Source organism: Lepisma saccharinum, chromosome 11 (assembly GCF_977018435.1).
Source record: "Lepisma saccharinum chromosome 11, izLepSacc3.1, whole genome shotgun sequence".
NCBI lineage: Eukaryota > Metazoa > Arthropoda > Insecta > Zygentoma > Lepismatidae > Lepisma > Lepisma saccharinum.
The window spans coordinates 52,251,600-52,274,682 of NC_139239.1; the positions used below are offsets into that span (position 1 = coordinate 52,251,600).

Here is a 23,083-nt window from a genome sequence, read left to right on the forward strand (position 1 = left end):
TTTATCATTCATTGTAGCAAATTGATATCAACGTTGAAATGTAAGAGAAACATTTTTGGAAGGCACCAAAATGTCAACTTTTAGTTCACCCTGGAAACAACGTTTTCTAGCAAACGAGCGAGATTCTGACATCTAGATGAATTTCCGGAATAATTCTTGTGAATTTATATTCTGCTCATTGTAGGTCATTTTTCTGCACTTTCAGACAAATAGTAAAAACGAGGACGAAAAATCCAGTGACACCTTTGTCCAGGTCGGAACTCGTGTCCGGAACATTCGGTAGAGAGATCATGTGTTGATCACTAAACGTACTCAGTCACCGAATTGGCTCAAGAATATTAATCTGTCGGAGATTTATGTTTTTGTTCAGCCTGGTTTTTATAACGAACTCGATTCGCAATAGTGCTAGTTCACAATTTTCTAATAAATAAATTGTAATAACATTACAGTCTGCGTGTTCGAAACGAGGCAGCAAACACATCATGTTTACATTTCTTCGTTCGTGGATTTCCCCTATCTCACGTGTCCCTTGCAATTGTTGATATTGCATGATACACGAATCACTCTGTGGTGATATGGTTAGCACAGCTCGCTACAGCGCCAGGTGTTTCGAGTTTAAATCCTGGCCTCGACATTGGTGTCATTTGTTATTTCATCATATCATCCTCATCTTCGCGATTAGCCAAAGGTGGCAGAAAAGCGAATTAAAACAAACTAAATCAATCAATCAATTATGGAGATATTTTAGAATGATTAATCTTGAATTTCAGTCTGCCCATTATTTGTCTTGGTCACTTTATAAATACTGTGAATGCTTCTTACAACATCGTAAGTATCATTAATGTTTTGGATTTTGCTCAGGCAAGACTCCCAAGTTGTTGTTTTTAAGTCGTTTCTCTTAACGAGAAACGCTAGTGGCAACCCTGCCACGCGCCCCTGGTAGTTATGTGAGAGCAAGCGTTTGCTGTGTTGGGTTACATACGTACAGGATAGATTTTAAGCGCTTATAGCGCAGAAACTAAACGCTTTCGAGGTAAACTTTATAGGGAAAAGTTACTTGTTTTTATGATATCTACTAGCACCCAAGCGTTGTTGAAAGAGTTTTGCGACACCTTGTATATACACAGACATACATACAATACATACAGAAATTCCCCTTACAAACTTCTAGGGCAAGTAGAGGGGACTGAGTAGACAATATTTGGAATAGGAACCATGACAATGTGTCGGATGTACCTGTGTTGGTATGCAACCGGGTAGGCAGTACATGACGTCAGAAGATCACCTGATGACCTAAAGTGTAATCACTTATTACAACCATGTCAAATGAGGTGTTACGTAAGGTACAGAATTGAATGACGTGTAACTCAGTACATAATACAAGCAAATTTATTTAGTAATAATGCTAAGGGAACAAAAATAAACGTACTATTTATTGATCACAATAATACTTGTGTCGCCAGTGGAACGCAACAATTTGTTTCTGTCTTCTGCACTGGATGTGTCGCATACGGCACTGCTCAACTACAACAGTGGCTCGATGTGACGAGCACCAACGTTGTTGCACACATTGTACCGACGAATCATGTCCCTGTACACTCGCTCCATCACACCTAGTGTCAGGTCAAATTCTTGTGCAGCGACCATAACTCGTGCCAGCAGTTCGTCCTCTGTCTGTACAGGAGTCTCGTACACCATATTCTTCATACGACCCCACAAGAAATAGTCCAGTGGCATTAAATCCGGCGGTCGTGGGGATCACGCGGTTGGACCACCACGACTTATCCATCTTTGCCCGAATCTTCGGTTAAGATGTCTCCGAACGTCACATGTAAAGTGAGGCTATGAACCATCGTGCTGAATGCACAGTTCCTGACGGACGTTCAATGGCACAGCATCCAATAACAGGGCCAATACTTCCTGTAGGATGTAATATTCACAAGTTCTACCTCTCACTTGCGAATATTACACGTACGATATGGTACGGATATAGACCATGTTTGTTTAAATAAGCTCTCAAATAAACCCTATAGACGGCAGCATTACGGTGTTTGGAGCTTCTCGCCGTCAAGCGGTGATAATGAAAACTACTCTCCCCCCCTTTTTTTTCTCCCCGATGATTCCGATCGGGGTAACCTTCAGTTCGCAACCAGGCTTCCAAGCAGCAACAGAGGAAACCTTCGCCTAGAGTGCCTGTTCCTTTGAGTGCCACCAGGACCATATCGAGACGGAAGACCTTTTTCTTACCAGCTACGCTTCCGGACTCAAGTGGGAATTCTCGGCTGTAGTAATGGGTACCCGGAACGGACGAGAGAGAATGATTTAGAAGGAGATACCAAAGGAACATAAATAAGGTAAATCGGACACTACTATCTTGAAATCCTGTAGTTTGCTTGCTTCAGAACTTTTATCTGCGAACTCGCATTTGACGTTCCATTCCCCCCCTTTTGTGGTGATAAGCGAGCGTCGTGTGTTGATTGCATGAACAGTAACCAAGCCTAATTGCCCCCAAAGGGAATTGACTTAAACGTAGGCTGCATAAAGTGTCGGACATACGAACGTTACCCACGTGGAATAATGACTGTAATATGGGATACTCAAACGCGACTCCTTTTTGACTATGCGAGCTATCATATGATGAAAGTTCCTCTTCATGTTTAGAGTGCTGCTTATGAATCGTTGGGGAGCTTGTCAGAATCTTGCGCTTAATTATATTCCCTTTTTTTTTATTCGAACGTCGCAACCCTCGCATTACCAACCTGAATTAAAACTTACCTAAATACCAATATAGTAGCATCAATACCCATGCGCGAGAAATCATACCATTACGAAATAATGACTGTAGATTGTTAGAACTGTAAGTTTTTTTCGCAAATAGCGTGGCATGCTATATTGCACCTGTTCTGAATTTTGTCCTCTTTGAGTGACATGACTGTTAATGTTAAATCCAAAAGGATTGTTTTATATTTGTTGTTGAGAAATAAATCAAACAGAAATTCTTAAAGATATAAAGAAATCGGTTTCTTCTTGTATGATTAAAATTTTTCCTGTTTGAATAGCCATTTTTGAACGTACTCGTTTAGACAGTTACATAGGTAAAGAGAATGGTGGCTCATGTTAACAATTGTTCCCCTTCCCTTTTGGATTGTGTCAAATTAATCAACGGTAAATGTTGAAACGTCGAGATTAGTCTTTTTTTTCTTTGCGACGGCTTGAGGAGATTGACACGCAACAGTTGTTTGGTTTATGTTATACATCGACTTATGCAAGTGTACCTTTGTGATTACAAACTTTAACGGTCTTTGATGCATTAGGACAAGTCCCCAATTATAATATAATTGACATCTATGTATATAACCACGATAATCAAAATTCAAAAAATTATCGATTTTTTCAAAATTTGAGTATGTTGCTCTGGGGAACATGCAGAGTCACCCCCAGGCATATAACTGGCCTAGGATCAAAACTAGTAAAAATTGCAAAAATAAAATAATCGATTTTTTCAAAATTTCAGTATGTTGCTCCGGGTGCCATGCAGAGTCACCCCCATAAATATAATTATTCTAGGATCAAAATTAGTGACAGAATGCAGAAACAAAAATTATAATAGGGCTTGGATATAGCTACCAGCCACTATATTTTTATTTTGAACACAGCACTTAAAACTAAGCCAAGATGCACCCCCCACCCACCCCCACCCCCACCCACTTCCATACATATTTACTTCCCGGTCCACTTCTATTGCATCATGTTGTGCAATATTAATTGATTAAATAGTTATGACATAATGTGATGATGTGGTGTTTTCTGATTGGTTTAAATAAGCAGGGTTTCTATTGGCTCTGTAAATCTATATAAGCCAGGGCACAGTGCAGATTCTTCACCATTGCTGGATCGGCAGTGGAACCACATCGCGGGGGATAGAACCTGAACAGGCTCCACCAAAGTATAGGAGACTTGAAGCATATAATTTGGCGGAATAACCCAAGTAAGGTCATAGAGACAATATACACTGATGCAATAAAAGCCAATTTTTGGCAGGGGGGCCAAAGTGGTTCCTAAATACAAAATAATTAATATCTCAAGAACTAATTGACATAGAGCTATGCAGTTTTTTGTCTGCACTGAACCCAACTGATATTTTTTATTAAGCATAAAATTTTGATTTGAATCCCAAGAAATTTTATATAATAAACCAACAACAAAAATACCAAGGCCAAAAATATTAACACACATACACACACACATATACACACACAAATCACACTGCTGAACCCAACTGATATTTATTATTAAGCATAGAATTTTGATTTGAACCCCAAGAAATTTTATATAATAAACAACAACAAAAATGCCGAATCAAAAATATTGTAATCAATGCAATAAGAATATATCCAGCCCCAATTGGGCTAAGCACCAAAAGATTTGTAATCCAGACAAATGCAGAACTCCCACAAAAATATGCCCCAAATGCCATAGAAAATATAGCATGGAATATTTCACATATAAACATAAAGATACTTGCTCTGCACAGTCATCAACATTGCCCCCGCAACCATCTACATCTGGTCTGAAAAGGAAGCATGAAGCACCTCTTAATGCTGGACCTGCAAAGCAGCCACGCTATGAACCACCTATCCATAGCAGTTTTAATGGCCAATTAAGGGATTATCGGTTTGTATCAGAGCCAAGATGTGACATTAAGAATTTTTTGAACAGTGTAAATCCTGATGTGCAGGCAATTCTAAATACACAAAATGGCTCTTATAAGCTGTCCCTCAAATTGTTTACACAATATAAGAAGCCAAATGGCACAAAATTTACACAGCCCCACATAACAGAAACTGTACCTGTATATTCAAATGCAAATTCAGACAAAATAATAAGCAGTTTGATAGATCAATTAAATATTAAACACTCTGAATTTGCAGCAAAAGAGTCTGGATGGAGCCTATGCGGATCTCCACACAAGTTATATGTTAATATTTCTGAATTCAGCCCATTACAAGGATCTACATATTTGCCATTACCTGCCAATATTAAAAACAAACAAGCCGTGGTTAATATAAAAAATAATGATGAGAAATGCTTTTTGTGGTGTATTTTAGCTGCTTTGTTTCCAGTTTCAAGGCATCCTGAGCGAATAAGTTATTACAAACAACATGAACAAGATTTTGATGAAGCAATGGAGGGTTTAGAATATCCAATGTCTGTTCAGAATATTGATAAATTTGAAAAAAAAAGGCCAGGAATATCAATGATAAACAATTATCTATTAATGTATTTATTTGTTCCACTGGCCGTGGCAATTGCTTGATAGAACCTCTCAGAATCAGTACATTTGTTGATGATTCTGCTATTCCGATTGATTTGCTCTTAATTGAAGGGGATGGCACATATCATTACACTCTGATACACAGTCTTGAAGCTTTAGTGAGAACACAACTAGACAAATCTAATAGAATATTTAAGTTGTGCAGAAGATGTTTAACTGTATTTGATGGTCAAAAAATGGTGAATGGGGTTCGGGAAGAGAATGCAGAAATTGCTAAAAACAAGTTAATTGAACATTTAAAATACTGTAAAAATCATAAACCTGTTCATATGGTGATGCCCAATCCAAGAGAAAATGCAAAATTCAAAAAGTTTGAAGCCTTGTTGGAACACCCAGCATATATAGTCTGTGATTTTGAATCAAACCTCAAACCCCTTGCATTCTGCAATCCAGATCCTGAAGAATCTTCAATTACACCATACCAGCTACATGAACCTTCCAGCTTTTATTATGTGATTGTACAGGATGGTGTTGTTAGTAAAGAATATTCATACATGGGAGCAGATGCCATCAAAAAATTTGCACATAGAATAGAAAATGAGTGCCATGACATAGCATCTAATATCTTATTAAAATCAAAACCCATGTTGCCTTTAACAGAGAAACAGATTGAAGATTTCAACAATGCAGAAAAATGCCCGGTATGTGATTCTGAATTTTCAGATACAAAAATCAAGGTGAAACACCATTCCCATACAGATGGTAAATTCAAAATGGCCCCGTGTAATAGCTGTAATATTAAGATCCAGACACCAAAATTTGTCCCTATATTTTGCCATGGAGCATCCAATTATGATTTTCATCATTTGATCAGGTACGAGGGGTTTGACAAGCAGAATTTAAATATTTTAGCTGAAAATGATGAGAAATATATTGCTATTAGCAAAATAATTAAAGTTAATGGTGTTCCTATTCACATAAGATTTCTTGATTCTTACAGAATTTTATCGGCTAGCCTGGCTACACTGGCCACTCAATTATCTGATGATCAATTCAAAATCACATGTGCTTTGTTTCCAAATCAGGACCTGAAATTAATTAGGCGGAAGGGTGTATATCCATATGACTATGTTACAGATTTTTCTAAATTTGATGAGTGTTCTCTGCCACCGCAACAAGAGTTTTACAGCAAAATCAGAGGATCTGGAATCACTGATGAAGATTATCACCATGCCCAGTTGATGTGGAAAAATTTAAAATGTCAGACATTTGGTGATTATCACATGGCATATTTGAAACTTGATGTGACCCTCTTAGCTGATATATTGCAGGCATTCAGAAAATCTTCCATGCAAAATTATGAGCTGGATCCAATTTATTTTTACAGTGCTCCGGGCCTAGCATGGTCTGCAATATTTTTGAACACTGAAATGCAATTGGAACTGATCCAAGATCAAGATATGTATCTGTTCATGGAGCAATGTATAAGAGGGGGCATGGTGCAATGCTCTCAGAGATATGCCAGAGCTAATAACAAATATATTCGTGATTATAATCCAGCACGGCCATCAAATTATATACTGTATGTGGATGCAAACAGCCTGTATGGTTATGCCATGATGGATAAATTGCCATATTCAGGGCTTGAATGGGTCGAAGATTTTAATATTGAGAATCTTAAGGATTTTGATGATAGTAACTATGGCCTCTTCTTAGAGGTTGATCTGACAATTCCTGATAATTTACACAACATATTTTCTGATCTGCCCCCAATTCCTGAGGTTAAGTGCTCACCTGGCTCTAAACAGAAGAAATTGATGATGACACTGGAGCCAAAACAGGGTTATGTCATATATTACAAAAACCTCCAGTTCCTGATGCATCATGGTGTCCAAGTGACCAAAATTGGCAAAGTTTTGAGGTTCAGGCACTCAAGATGGTTGAAGCCATATATTGATACAAACACAGAGCTTCGAACATCTGCAATAAGCCAATTTGATAAGACCTTGTTTAAATTGATGGTCAATTCTGTATATGGCAAAACTATTGAAAATGTCAGAAAACATACCGATGTTAAAATAATTACTGACCCCAGCCTGAGCAAAAAATTGGTTGCAAAGCCTAATTTCAATTATAGAAGAATTTATGATAAAAATATGGCACTTTTCAACATGAAAAAAACAAAGATTAAGTTTGATAAACCTATTTATGTAGGGGCTGTGATATTAGAATTGGCCAAATTACACATGTTAAAATTGTATTATGATGTGTTGAAACCTTTTTATAAGGATCGTGTAAAATTGATGTACATGGACACGGATAGTTTTGTTCTTGATATTAAAACAGAAGATGTTTATCAAGATATAGCACAGCCTGAATTGTTTAAATACTTTGATACCAGTGAGCATACAGAGATTCAACACCACAACAAAAAGGTGCCTGGCAAGTTAAAAGATGAGACACTTGGTGATGTTATTGTGGCATTTGCTGGGTTAAGGGCCAAGATGTATAGCTTTGAAACATGTAGTGGTGTTGTTGCCAAAAATGCCAAGGGCATTGGCAGAGTGACTGTGGAAAAAGAGCTTGAATTTGAAGATTATAAAAATTGCCTCAAATCATGTAGCAAAATCAGAACATCAGAATCCAGAATTCAGAGTGTGGATCACGTATTGACTAGCAATATTGTAAGAAAAGTGGCTCTGGACCCACATGATGATAAGAGATGCATTTTATCATGTGGCATACATACTCTACCATGGGGTCATTGTGATTTGAAAAATGGCAATCAATGCCCAAACACAGAGCATGATTTGAAATAAATAAACATGCCTATGAACTTATTTGGGTTCAAAAAACAGGCTATTATGGAGCTGCCAACACCACAACCCTCTTCTGATATCATATCTAAACTAAGTGGCTTGTTAATTATTCATCTGAACAGCATACTTACAGATATTGATGATGAAACAGGCAAAATATTGTACATATTTAACAATAATTTAAATCATTACCAATTACCTGTAGGTGGGCAATTGCAATTTATTACAACCCCTGAGGGTGATGTTAAAATTTCAGTAGGGAGAAATATTTATAGAATTAAGCACTCAAACATGGTTTCTGGCACTGTTTATACTGTTTCTGCTGGTGACTGCTTATATATTGAAGTCCCTGGATCTTATGACAAGCTTATACCCTTTTTTATAGAATTAAGAATCAGATATTCAATAATAAATAACCACTAAAACAAAAATGCCTAATGATATATTTGGCCATACAAGACATGAAGATCACAGTGATGAGATTCTGATGCTTGATGTCAGAGTCAAGAAATTAAGAAGTGATTTACAAGCTTTACAAACTACACTCAATGCCAGTCTTCAATTAGAAATTACAAATTTGCAATCACAATGCATGGACCCTCTTCTTAAAATTGATTCTGAACTCAAATTGCTGCTTCAGAAATATACTGATTTGGCCACATTGGATAATTTTCAAAGTTTAGAAGAAGCTGTAGCAGCTCTTCAAGCTAAATTTAAGACCCAGGCCACCAACTCTGAGCACCTAGAAGGAGGGGTGGAAATGAAATGAAACTGCGCCTGTTGACAGGTTATCTGACTGTATTGCAAATATTACAAGATCAGATCCAACGGATAACAGAGTGTGCTGACCCCATATCAGTAGGATGTGGCACCCCCTCTGGTTTTGATACATGCGCCGATTCGATTCGTAATGGAGTCGTAGAGCCTTTGTATCCTCTCCCGAGGCAAGTCGGTCCACACCCGCTGTAACTGGCCCTCGATATCCTGCAAATCGGCACTGGGTCGGAGTTGACGTCCGAGCTGATCCCTTACATGTTCTATCGGGGACAGATCATGCGATCTTGCTGGCCACGGGAGTACCTCAACATGATGCAGGCAGTCCATAGACACATGTACCGTGTGCGGACGAGCGTTGTCGTGTTGAAAGACTGTACCAGGATGCTGTCTCAGAGGGGTAAGACATGAGGACGCATTATGTCCGCGACGTAGCGCTGTGCCGTCAGAATCCCCAGAACCACTACCTGAGGTGATCTGAAGTCATACCCAATGGCTCCCCATACCATGATGGCATAGGTAATGTCGACGTGTCTCTCCAGAACATTGGCAGGATGTGTCCTCTCCCCTCGGCGCCGCCATACTCGCACACGGTAGTCATCCGTGGTAATGCAAAACTGAGATTCATCGTTGAACATGATGCAACGCCACTCGTCACTGTCGTCAGCAGTCCATTCCTTCCGGTTACGGAAACACTCCAAACGCAGCCGTTTGTGTTCTGTTGTTAACGGCAGCCTCCACATGGAACGGTGAACTCGTAGTCCGGCTGCTACCAGTCTACGACCAGGTGCGGGATGACACAGGGTGTTGTAGAGAGTCCTGTATATGTGTGCGGATAGAAGACGCAGGTGTGATGGGGTTGCAAAATGCTTGGCGCACAATACTGCGATCCTCCCTTGGTGTGGCCAGTCTTGGTTGACCGTAACCTTCACTACGTCTGTAGGTGCCCTCACGTATCCATTGGTACCAACATCTGGCCATTGTGACATCTGAATGCCCAAGATGCCCGGCAATTGCACGATTCTACCTATTGTCCTCATGCAGACTCCCAATACGGCCTTTTTCGAACTCCTTCAAGTGCAGGTGAGCTGTCTGATACGTCTACGAGGCATTCTCTGTGTTGATCACCTTCTCTCACAATGTTGACTGACTGACTGACGCTCCACACACGCCTTAGGAACGCTATCAGGCCTCATAACACTATCACACAACTAATGCACTCTGGTGACCGTTCTAGACGTTACAAATCATTTCAACTATAATCATTTACATACCTATCGAAGGTACACACGTGTGCGAAACTACGTTCAAATTGAACCATTCCTTCTGGATGCTTAACTTTCTTTCGTCAATGAGTGTATTTCAGAACTAAAAACATTTAAATGAAACATAAAAAGACCCTAGGGTCATTCCACGTCAATTCATCCAGGCCATGTCACCCACCATCCCCGATTTTGATGAAATTCGGTATGCTTATAGAACTTTTGATGCTGATTACAAAAATGACAACTTTTTTTTAAATTAGTCAAAGGGTTCAGAAGTTACGCGCTTTTTAAGATCTCCCTGTACGCCACATGCGGCTCCACTTTGAATGTCACGCATTAAGTTATAAACGATTGTATCTTCCCTCGGGTTTGACGTAGAAACTTCAAGTTTGTTTTCTTTTGTTCAGAATAGTATAAGCTTTCATTTAAATAACGTTTCAGATGAATGCATCAATAAACATGTATTTTTATATATAGTTTTATGTATTTTTTTAGAAAAATAAATGACTAACTTCAAGAGCAAATTTCATGCAATGCCCCCCCTTCAATTTCCCCACAATTTTATATGTAGGTAGCTCAGAGTGTGTACTAATGCCTGATGAAAAAATTGGGATGGGCGGTTCAGAGACAGGGTGATTAAAAAATAATTAGCATAAAATGACATTAAAAGTAAATCATCTTAAAAATTAGCACAAAACCTGAAGTACAATATGTTTCAAGCTACAATATTCAAAATTTATGTTCACTATGTGTGAATGTAAGCATAGGCGTAACCTGGCGGTGGCAAAGGGAAACACTTGCCACTACCGAATTTATATATTAATTAAAATTTACAAGTTAAATATATTTTCTGATCCTCCTGGCACTTGAGGAACAAACGAATAAAGAGTAATAATTGTGGTTTTTCAAATGTATTTATCAAATAATCCTGGACACTATTTTTATGCGATGGAAAACTTTGTGATTATCTCAACCCGAAGATAGTTTCCAAGTAACACCCATTAAGATAGTACCTAAAAATTGTACTCTATGCATTGCCAAAATTTCATGTAGCCTACAATAAATTGTGCCGTTCACATTTTACATGGATATTTTGACCATTCCAAACACACTAAAGTATTTGACTTATCAATAAGTACATATGTCCATACATTTGTATTGTTAATGTCCACTGGACACAGAATATTTTGTGGCCAGTAGTAGGAAGTTGATGGATCAAGTGGATGCGAGAATTTAATAGCTGCATCTCCATTTTCACGTGGACTTTTGAAGCAATCCTACAAACAAGTTTGAGTCACGCACACACATGCTACTACATAACTGTTTACAGTTGGAATTCGGAAAGCCACTTCTTCACAAAAGTCAAACCATACAGTTATACAAAACATATTACATCAGCACATACTATAACGGTAACAGAGTTAATTTTTGCAGTAGGGAAATAGCTAAATTGGACAATTCTGTTCAAGACTATAAAAATAAAATATGTACCTTCTCCGGATGGTACATGAAAGGATTTTCTTGGAATTGCTGGCAAGGAAGCTATGCTTTGTTGCATGCTAAATTTAGAACATCAACGCTTTACTGTAATTCATTTCTAATTGCATGTGAAAACTCCATTGTTTTTGGTAGACTGCTGTGTTCGTTTGGAATGTTGTGCAGCTAGGAAAAAAATCATTGTCGAGGGAGTGGATCTTTGGATCTTGTTGAACTTGGAATGGGTGAGAAAGAAATAGGTGCAAGTGGAATCAATGACACCATATTCAAAACACCATGGTCAGCATACAAATGATTTTTTAATTATAATCGTTCAAGCAAAGCTGACTGTGTTTTCCATCATTTATGAGCAGTAATAATGTAAATATATGAATACATATTATGTACTAGAAACATAAGTAAAACACGGAAGTCTTCATGATCATTGATTTTGTGTAACTTTTACACAAATCAATGATCATTAACAGTACGTTACTGTTACAGTAACTGTAAAAGAAACCCAGTTACTTGTAAAAAGTAACTTACGGAACCTGTAAGTTCAAAATAGTGCATACTTCCTGGTACTGTTGTACTACTTTGCAATCGCTGACACATTGTACTGTGGGTTGTTGTCATTTCACCCTAGATGATTACTAAGAAATTTATGCCTTGAATACTATTTCTATGGAATTGGTACATAATTGCCGTACTTGTTGCTTTATACTATAGAAGTCTATACAAGAATTTTTTTCTGTTCCAACCATCCCGTCACAAGGATATTTTCTGTGGTATGTGGCAAAAAAGCTCAATTTGAAAAAAAACTTCAATCAGTACAAATGTGTAGTATTAATTCTTACGTCATATTACGTATCCCCATGAAGAGTAGCCAAAAAAGAACTTCCATATTGAGATAAAATGCACAAAAAGAATGTTCTCGAAGATAAATTTGCTAAACTTGAGAATGTTCATAATGATTATATATATATAATTATATAATCTATAATTTTTTTAAAAAAATGAATGCTGTTGAAACTAACTTAGATACAGTGGAACCTCGATTTTACGTTATCCAGGAGACCAAGCTGAAAAAAATTAATATGCGGGAAAATGTAAAATATTAGAACATTTCTAAACAATATACTATGTTGGGACCACCAAGATTGAATGCAAAATGAAGGAAAATGTAATATAGAGGAACTTCAATATGAGTTCCACTGTAATTATTACTTGCAAATTTTAAATTAATCTATAAATTTGGGAGAGGGCAAGAGCTTCCCTTTGCCACCGCCAGGTTACACCTATGCTTACACCCCCTAAAGACTTGCTCATCCTCGGGCCTCCACGCATTGCGGGGTTTTGCGGTTTAAAGATCCGGCACTGGGTGCACCATTCTCTGTCCTCAAAAATTTGTAGTGATCATATTATTTTGTGAAGAGATCGAAATATAGGAGTTATCTCAATGTAGAACAAAGTGGCTGCCATTCCTTGTGGTTTGAGGAGCCAAGTTGATGACTGTTGTCGGAAGTCAACCGTAATTCCCTCAGACGTCGTCAGTGACCTCCTACTATGATTACAAGTTAATTAAATTCTGCTGTCACCGAATTTCTTTAAAACAATTATGATAATTTGGTACCAATATATTTGACTGGATTGTGATTTTTATTAAATGCGAACAATTTATTTCATAGCGGCCACAATGTGAAAGAAAATTGAATTATAATACTTGCAAACGGATAGTAATGATATATGCTTTGATCTCAATTATATCCTTGTTTTTGATAGGGTGTATTTAACAAATATATTGCATAAGTTCAAAAAATCTAATTTAAAGAAGACGTAAATTTCTATAATGCAAAATGTAAAGAAAAGCACAAATTTCCTGTAGTTGTATTATCTGAAGTCTCTCCCGATTGCCGCTTGATGTTTCTACAATCTGTCCCGGCATTCTCTGGAGCCAGCGAACGAAAGCAAGTCTCTGCGCGAGATGGTTCGACCATGAAAGCGAGAGAGGGGAAGTGAGTGTGTATAGGGGAAAATGCTTCTGCAACCACCAACCGTTTGCAGCAGCGCACAGTGCTTTGTTCCACCTTTATGCGCGGCTTGCTCCACGCATTCCAGACACAGAGTATAAGTGTAATGACAACGGCTGTACCCTGTCCCGGTTATCTCTGGAGCAAGGCTGCATAGCGGCAGAGAAAAGGGACGGGATTGAGTGGCTGCTTGAAGGCTGGTAGCTGCAGTCGCTTTCCCCCTCCTCACGCAACACCGTTCCTTCTCGCGTGTTCATTGATGGAGCTGTCTCGCGTCACTACTTGCGCAGAGATTCGTTTTCGTTCGCTCGCTTCAGAGATAGCCGAAACAGGGTATATATCACCATAGCACGGCAGTCGCAGTTTGCGGCCATCATTTTGAATTAATCATACCTGGCTGACGCAGACATGGAAGTTGTGGGAACTTTCAGTATGTTATTCAGGAAAATGTTTTCTAATTCCACCAATTTTTAGCTTTGCACTATTTTTTGCAAGGTAAAATTTTAAAATAACTGGGCTATATTTATATGTAAAGTTATTGACTAAAATCGCAACTCTTGAATCCACACCATTTTTCAACCATTCATAACACACTATATATTAAATTAAAGATCTTTTAATTACGTATTTGAAAGTGCTGAATATGATTTTCGACAATAGTAGCCATTTTTAACAAATTATTTTGAGGTAAATGCCATATCTTTAGAACTTGCTTGTTAATTATTTTATATTATTTGTGTACAGATTTGGTAGTACAGCGTGTTTCAAAAAGAATATACGTATTACAAAGTATTATTTTGTCCAAACTATCGATCGCTGCGCCCCGGCTCGGCTAATAGAAAAACGAATACATAGTCTAGTTTATATAATAGCCGCTAGATGTCAGTTGTGTTCTGTTTTGCTTGGTAACCGTCAGTTGTTTGAAATGGCTACTCCGCAGCAGAAATCATTTTGTGTTCTCGAGTTTGCGAAGTGCAATTTCGTGATTACAGTGCAAAGACGTTTCAGGTTGAGGTACCAAATTGATCCTCCGAATGGGTGGAACATTCGCAGATGGTATCGACAGTTTGTAGATACAGGATGTGTATGTAAAGGAAAGAGTTCTGGCCGCCCTCGTGTTCCTGAAGAAAATGTTGCACGAATTCAAACTGCTTTCCAACGTAGCCCTTCAAAATCAACTCGTCGTGCCAGTCGGGAGTTACAACTTCCTACAACAACAATTTGGCGTGTTTTGAGACGTCGGCTGGTTATGAAGCCGTACAGGGTACAGCTGTTACAAGCTCTGCGTCCTTATGACAAACGTGTGGCATTTTGTAACGAGATTCTTGATGCTATTGACAATGACAACACTTTCGCACAACGCATCGTGTTTAGTGATGAAGCTGCGTTTCATGTCAGTGGTCAGGTAAACAAACATAATGTTCGCATTTGGGGCCTACAGAACCCACATGCATTCATTGAACATGTACGAGATTCGCCCAAAGTGAATGTGTTTTGCGCGATATCCCGATTATCTGTTTACGGCCCATTCTTCTTTGATGGAAACACGGTTAACGGTCAGCAGTATCTCTCTATGTTACAAAACTGGTTGTTTCCGAGGCTGCACGAAGACAACTTCATTTTTCAACAAGACGGGGCACCCCCTCACTGGAGTCGCCAAGTGCGTGATTATCTGAATGAAACTCTACCGAACCGTTGGATTGGTCGTCAAGGAGCTGGCGACTTAGCATGTATCAGCTGGGCTCCACGGTCACTGGATTTGACACCCTGTGACTTCTTCCTATGGGGTTTAATTAAAGACAATGTTTATGTACCACCACTCCCACAGAACCTGGAAGAGTTGAAGAACCGGATCCGTACTGCCGTAACATCAGTGACGAAGAACATGCTTGCCCGAGTATGGGAGGAATTTGAGTATCGATGTGATATTGTTCGTGTCACTGCTGGAGGACATATTGAACATCTGTAATATGAACGTGAGAGGTTCGTAAGTATGTGTGTCAAGTTTCATCTTCGTATGTCTTAAAGTTTAATAAATATATGCATGCGAAATACGTATATTCTTTTTGAAACACGCTGTATATTCCAATATAAGGCGGTAAAAGGAAGCTTTATGAAATATTTTTTTTGAAAAGTCTGTGCAGTTTGGCATATTGGTTAAGGAGAAAACTCGCTTGAAAGAGAACGGTGGAAGAAATTGAATACGGCGTTGTATTTTCAATATGTCAGTGATAATCTTTGGGTTTTACCTCAAAAACTGTTTCTACCCGGATGTAGATGGAGTGTGAAAAGATTGATGATTTATTTTTCCGAAACGCGCAATTTTGTCACCAACGTCGCACTAAATGAGTGCATAATGAAAAATAGTCGAGCATCAGCGGAGAAGAGAAATTAATGCTAATTTATGCTAAGCAAATTCAATTCGTAAAGAATTAAAAAAATCTCATACCTCGCTTGAAGCACTGGAACCCGCACTTGCAGTCATTACGATCGAGACGAACTTTCTGGGGACAATGGGGACAGAGTCAATGTGAATGCGACTATGACGAACAGACCGATATTTCTATCGACCATAGAAATAAGACTCCACCCACCCATTGCATGTTCTCGAATAAATCCCGCCCACGATTACGCCCTGGAAATTAATCTTGCCCCGTGCATGGAGATATTGATGCAAACCATAATATCACAGTGGATCAATACATAATGAGCGCACGAGTTTGTTTGTTCGAGTTAGTGTTTTAAGTACACTTTTTGCACAGTAAGGCTAATCGGGACTGGACCTACATTTTATAGTGGGATCCAAACCACTATGTACAGTCATGTTCAAAAAATCTGTCGCATGGATTTTTTCTAAGTCCAACGTCTTACGAAATTATGTTGGTAACTCTGAAACAAGGAAGTGTTGTGAAATATACGATCCTCCTATCAGAGTGAAGTTCGATTCGTAGGAGCAGGAGGCGTGACTCATGGTCTTGTCCACAGGAAGTTCAACCAATGCAGCATTTCCAAATATGAGATAACGTCCCCATTGGTTAAATATTTTTTCAATAATGCGAATCGGCAGAAAGATTGCGCAAAAGTTTACTTTGTCGTTTTAATTGCCTTTAATCATTTCAAATTAATATTAAATTGTTCCTATTATAGTGCACGAGCTTAATATGATGTATTCATGCATGTGTTTGACAATCATAGCTACATCACTCATTAGAACAATTTTCACATTGTTTTCACTACGTGAGATGACATTTCATTTACTTTTACGATAAAATAGTGGTTTGGGTGTAATAACAGTTTTCATTAATTAATTTAGAGATGCATTTTTATTTGTTGAGTTAATGATTAGGTTAATTCGTTATTTCTCGCGAAAAGAGGGAACCACAGCTGAAGGAAAATACACAACTTGTATTATTGAGGTCAAGAGTTCGTTTTAACATACTTTTTGCACACATAGGCTAATCACGACTCGGGATACATTTAAATTGGAATCTGAAACATTATGCGACCTGACTGGAACTCGGAAAAGGACACACTGATTACAAGACGTCGATACATTACCACTTGGTCTGGCGAACGCCAATAATAATGAGGGGTTGTGGGAATGGGAGAGGGGTGACGGAAAGTAGAAAAAAAATAGTATTTTTGGGGGTATTTAATGTTATATTTATACACATACAAACCAAAGAAAATATTTATTTTGATACATGTGTGTGGGGGGTGGGGAAGGGGGAAAAGAGAGGGACAGAAAGATATTGGGAGAGATGGGACGAAGAGGTGACTGTGGAAAATGTTTCATTTGACGTTCAGTAATAAAAACAATCAAATCAATGATGATTATCTTATAAATACCATATTTAATGTCAATTTGTTTTTAAAAATGGGGGCGGGGAGCTGTTTGTTTTACGCAGTGCAGGATAACAAGTGGAGACACATAGTGGTTCGTATCTCACTTTAAACTGTAAGTCCAGGCCCCAATAGCTTATCTGTGTATAACGTGGATTTAGAATTCAGTAGGAAATAACGTCGCTCTAGTATTTTGGATTTTAGATGCGTTGAGACCACTAAAATTTCCAATTCTTATAATAAGAAACCTGTCCTCGTATCCATTTTGAAAGAGAGAGAGTTAATTGTATAATATTTCGTTGTTAGTTTCAAAGAAGACTAATTCAAATAGTAACAATGGGAACGTATAAAGCTTACGAAAAGTTTTTGCCACTGTGGGGATTTGAACCTACGACCATTAGAGTCACAGCCCAGTGCGATAAGCACTACCCCACGAATTCGTTCCTTCTTACGGCATGATTATGAGTTAAGACCAATTCGTTCAATATGCATTAGAAATGTAATCCCCACCCTCCTCTTTATAAACAACACACCCAAACGTTCCTTTGTAGCAAATAAAATAAAGGTGGTATGAATGTCACAAAACATTTAAGCAAAATCTACTATATTTACGACGCAATCGTTTTACATGGAGAGGCTACAGCTTCGAAAATTGAGGTTGTGACGTGGCTTCTTGTAGTGGTAGGGTAGATATTCGTATGACAAGGTTACAGCGTGCACTAGACAGTAATTTCCGAGAAAAAAACTTCAATTTTTTTTATGATGGTAAATTGGTTCGGTGATAGGCTATCAGTATTACACGCCGAAGATTATAGGTTTGACTTCTGTTCGATTACCCCTATTATTATTATATATAGCAACTAAGTATTGTATTTAATTAATAATTTAAAGAAATAAAAATGTTATATATATATTTTAAAAAATAACACTCCTTTCTAATGATTTTTCAATGTTACTTTTGAAAGTAATTTTTCAGAATATGTTTTTGAATTTATCATCATTTTACTAGAATTGGCATAAAAATTATGTCATGTACAGCGAAAGTTATACATTTTTATTTTAGGGAAAATTATCAAGAAACAAAACAAATAAATACTATTGACATCCGTTTGTGAATAGTATTTATTTTACATTATTTTTTGTTCACCATGCATAGTTGTATTCTTGTAAAAAGCATGAAAAACAATATATTCTCTACATTTCGCAAAGCAAATAATATACGAATTTTCGAAATAAGTAAAATGCAATAAATATGTTTTCGGTTTAATAAGAAATAAAAATCGCAGAGTTAACCGAACGGTGAATCGAACACAGAATTTTACATCCCATAAAATGCCTTGTAGCCTTTGCAATGAAGTGATGTAGATTGAAGTAATAAAATTTCGTGCAAAATCGCACGTTATAAGATTGTTCAAATATATTAAATCAATGTGTCCATAAGTTATTATACTCTCAGCCATTTGGCACATCTCCTTACAAAATCTCAGCACATCACCATTCACTAGTTAATCGAATTGAATATTGATTCACTTCACAGTTCAATGTGCAACAATAATTTCGACTCATATCACGTGAGATGTAAACTCAATTCAATTCTCTCATTGTATGTAACTTGTATGTTGAGCTCATGTGGAAATATCAATTATGAGCTCTAAGCTAAATTTGTCGCTACAACTCTTGCGTCTCGCTGCCAGACATTCTACGTTCCTGTTTGCTCCAGGTCGCTTCTGCAATTCATTATCATTGTTTTAACCTCTGTTTCATTCTCATCGTCGTTATAAACCTACGTAATTTCTACTGTTTACAGTAGACAGAATCTACTGTTATCAATTGTAGGACTCTACTGTGTCTCTCGGAAATCTACTCAAAATCAATGATTTCCTACTGAACACTTTCAGTAGGCGTAATGTGTAATTACAGTTGAGGAACTACAAGTGAAATATTCTCTTCAGTACTACATGTAATATTGCATGTAGTGTGTTTGAATTTGAATTTGAATTCAAAATTTTGGGTGCGTCAGCACTTAGGCTATTTTGCACCTGTCACTTTATACGGGGTCCAGCCCCTTACCAGAACTAAAATAACATAACTGTAATGTCGTGTTGTAACTAACATATTAAAGTATTGTGAATTCGGTTAAAAGCTGAGGCTGTAAAGAGGCACTCAGCACCCACAAGGACCAAACACAGGACAACACAGAAACTGAAGTCCAGAGTCCAGAGTGTACTATGTGGAAGCAACAATTGGGTGTAGGGGAAGGTGGGGGAATGGCGCTCAGCGGGCAATGGCGCTCACCCCCTCTGTAGTCGTTACGGAGGGTGTTATTGAAGAGTAACCTGTGCTGACATCTAGAACCCAGTACTATGAGGCACCAAACAAAAGGCGGCACGTGTGGAGTTGACTTTTAAGAAGCAGGGTGCGAAAAACGAATTCGTCATATTTTCTTATAAAATTGGGAAGGAAAAAAGTGCAAGGTAAGTAGACGGAACGTTTAAGCTAGAGTCTTGAAAATTTTACAGATATAATAATAGTATCTCCTGTTTATTTCTTAATTATTATAAAGTAAACATTTGAGGTTCTTCATGAGACGATAAACAAATAACATAATGTGGCGCCTATCGGGTAATGACGCTCACGCTGTTTGTGATGGGAACATGAAGGGTGCAAACACGTTTCTCATAATAAGCGTCCCATTTGTGCATTTTTGTGCAAAATTGTGCTCAATTTAATTTGTATCTGCATATTAATAAATATAAGTACTTAAATATATAGTTTCTGTATAGTACACAAATTGTATTGATTTACTGTTAGGATGATTACTGAGTGCCATTACCCTACCAATAGGGCAATTGCGCTCACACGCACATTGTTACTTTTTGACGTTTACAGATATAACTATTAACGACAGAGAGCGAAGTGATACATAGAGATGTACTACAAACATTGCTTTTTCAATCCCACATTTTCTTTTTGTTTCACTGCGTACAGTTTCTGAGATTTTTAAAATGTCCCTTAGGTGGTCGCAATTCCCCCACTTTCCCCTACATACTTCTTGGAAGGTCATCCCTTACACCCTTGCAGTGTGTTTAACTGTAAATATAACTTTTTATTCCTCCTCACTAACAATTTGTTTTTATATCTATTTAAAATTTAAACCAACCTCACTTCCATGTAGTACACCCTGAACTGCATTTTGCAGATTAACGAGGCTCTGGTGACTGGACCCACTGTTAGTATAATCTTTGTAGGACTGCGTGTGTGTTGTCCTTGTTTGTGCTGACTGTCTGGCGCTTTACAGGCTCAGCTTTTAACCCAGGTAAGGATATTTTAGTTTTCAGACACGGTTTTATTTTTGTCATGATAAGGGGCTTGACCCCGTATAGCATGACGGGTGTAAAATACCCTAAGTTTTCAGACACACAAATTGTAATTCAAATTTAAAAAATCTTAACATATATGTTTCAAAACACCTATTGATCTACTGAAACCAGTACAGTAGAGAAACTGCAAGTGAAATTAATTTATTCAGTATAGTGTATAATATGTTAAGTTTAATATTTTGGCTGTAAATATTAATTTCATACCTCCTTATTATTTTTTGTATTTATATCTCTTTGAAAATCTGAACACAGTAGATGTTTCAAAACACCTATTTATCTACTGAAAACAGTAGACAAAAGTTTCATTGGAGTAAGTAGGAAAGAGTCATGAAATAATACCCAAAGAAGTCAACCATTATGAATTAATGTTACATACTTTTTTTTATTTCACTTTCCAAAACCTAGGAGCTAGAAATAATACATGGCATGCGATTTGCTAGACAGTCTGCTTTTCTGTGATTGATTCGTCGTGCCCAGTCGGGGATTACTTCCGTTCAAGGTAAAAGGGAAAGGGGAAGAAATCCACCACAGTACCATGACGTATGAAGTAACATGTTCACAGGCATCCAATACAACTGATAAGGGTTCACCTGACCTTGGAAGTGTGGGAAACACGTTTCACGCTGGTTTCCAGAATGCTGTGGCTAAATCTGGAACTAACAGTGGAATAAGAAATAGTTTGTAACCTTTAACAATGACATTTCACATTTACAAAATATGAGATATGTAGACTTTGATTGATTTATTATAGTAGACGGTAGAGAATTACTTACCACGAAAGTCAAGTTCTAAATTCCAGACATCAAAATCTACTCTAGGTTGAAAAATACATTTGTGATAGACAGCAGATAGGTTAATAAGGTTTACAAGATTGCTAACGACTCTTACGACAAACGTTCAACGAAGGTTATTGAGTGAGAAAATGGGAAATTGTTAAAAATAGCGGCCAAGTTGAGTGAAGATCGAAGGTTCGAATCTCTTATAGAACCGGCTATTTCTTGACACTAATTTTTGGTGCATAATATATTTAATGTATTGTCGACATTTATAAAAAACAAAATATGAAAACTCTCCTCCTCCGTAGCAGTGCGGTCTAAGACTCTGTGCTTTGGACTCCGACTGCAGCGGGACGGCATGGATTCGAGTCGTCCTGGGTTCTCAGCCTGTTATCTGTATAGGACCGGTGGCAACCATCTTGAGGAAATTGGGGAGCTACGAGTGACTGGTGTAACCTGGTTTCAGATATCTTCTATAACGGCTGAGGGTTCGACGTGCTGACGAACGTCACCTCGTTGCCAGTTGAAGGTAACTCTAGGTAGGATTGTGGAAGGGAGACTGACAGTCGGGAGATAGCCCATGGCCCTTCTAGGTTTTAAAATATGCAAACTATTCCTTCCGTAAATTTAATTTCTCGTCATTGTCACGTGAGATTTCTTTTCAGTGTGACTCCTGCAATACTAATTAGTTCCTAAGTAGGATAATGAGGTGGACAGAGAGATATTAAAATATGAGTTCACTGTTTAAAAAATAAGTATTAACAGATTTTTATATTCACATACCTCTTTACAAATTCCTGAGCACGTCACTACAAATGAACCAATCTAGTCCACACTAGAGCCTTGGGTTATCGATACCTATAGGGTATCCTACAATTACAGTCAAACCACAACCTCAATTCTGGAAGCTGTAGCCTCTCCATGTAAAACGATTGCGTCATAAATATAGTAGATTTTGCTTAAATGTTTTGTGACATTCATACCACCTTTATTTCATTTGCTACAAAGGACCCATGTAGCACACAAAGGTTGGGCCAACGTTGGTAAATGGTTACAAATTTTTTGTGCCAACAGTTGGCGAACTGTTGGCGATGTCCGCCTTGCCATCAATCTCCCAACCAACTATTTCCCAACGTTGGCCCAACTACAATGGGTGTGTTGTTTATAAAGAGGCGGGTGGAGATTACATTTCTAATGCATATTGAACGAATTGGTCTTAACTCATAATCATGCCGTAAGAAGGAACGAACTCGTGGGGTAGTGGTTATCGCACTGGGCTGTGACTCTAATGGTCGTAGGTTCAAATCCCCACAGTGGCAAAAACTTTTCGTAAGCTTTATACGTTCCCATTGTTACTATTTGAATTAGTCTTCTTTGAAACTAACAACGAAATATTATACAATTAACTCTCTCTCTTTCAAAATGGATACGAGGACAGGTTTCTT

At 37.9% G+C, this 23,083-nt stretch overlaps 2 protein-coding genes across 2 annotated transcripts in view; both read right to left on the bottom strand.

The window, feature by feature from the left end:
• The window catches only part of LOC145995249 (uncharacterized), a 251,399-nt gene that overhangs the window by 171,254 nt on the left and 57,062 nt on the right, over positions 1–23,083 (bottom strand). The gene's annotated exons all lie outside the window — the stretch shown is intronic.
• LOC145995353 (uncharacterized) overlaps positions 15,347–23,083 on the bottom strand; it is a 37,363-nt gene continuing 29,626 nt past the window's right edge. Inside the window, exon 7 of the mRNA XM_083131961.1 lies at positions 15,347–15,419. Coding sequence (XP_082988087.1) covers positions 15,347–15,419 — 73 coding nt within the window. The remainder of the gene's footprint in view (positions 15,420–23,083) is intronic.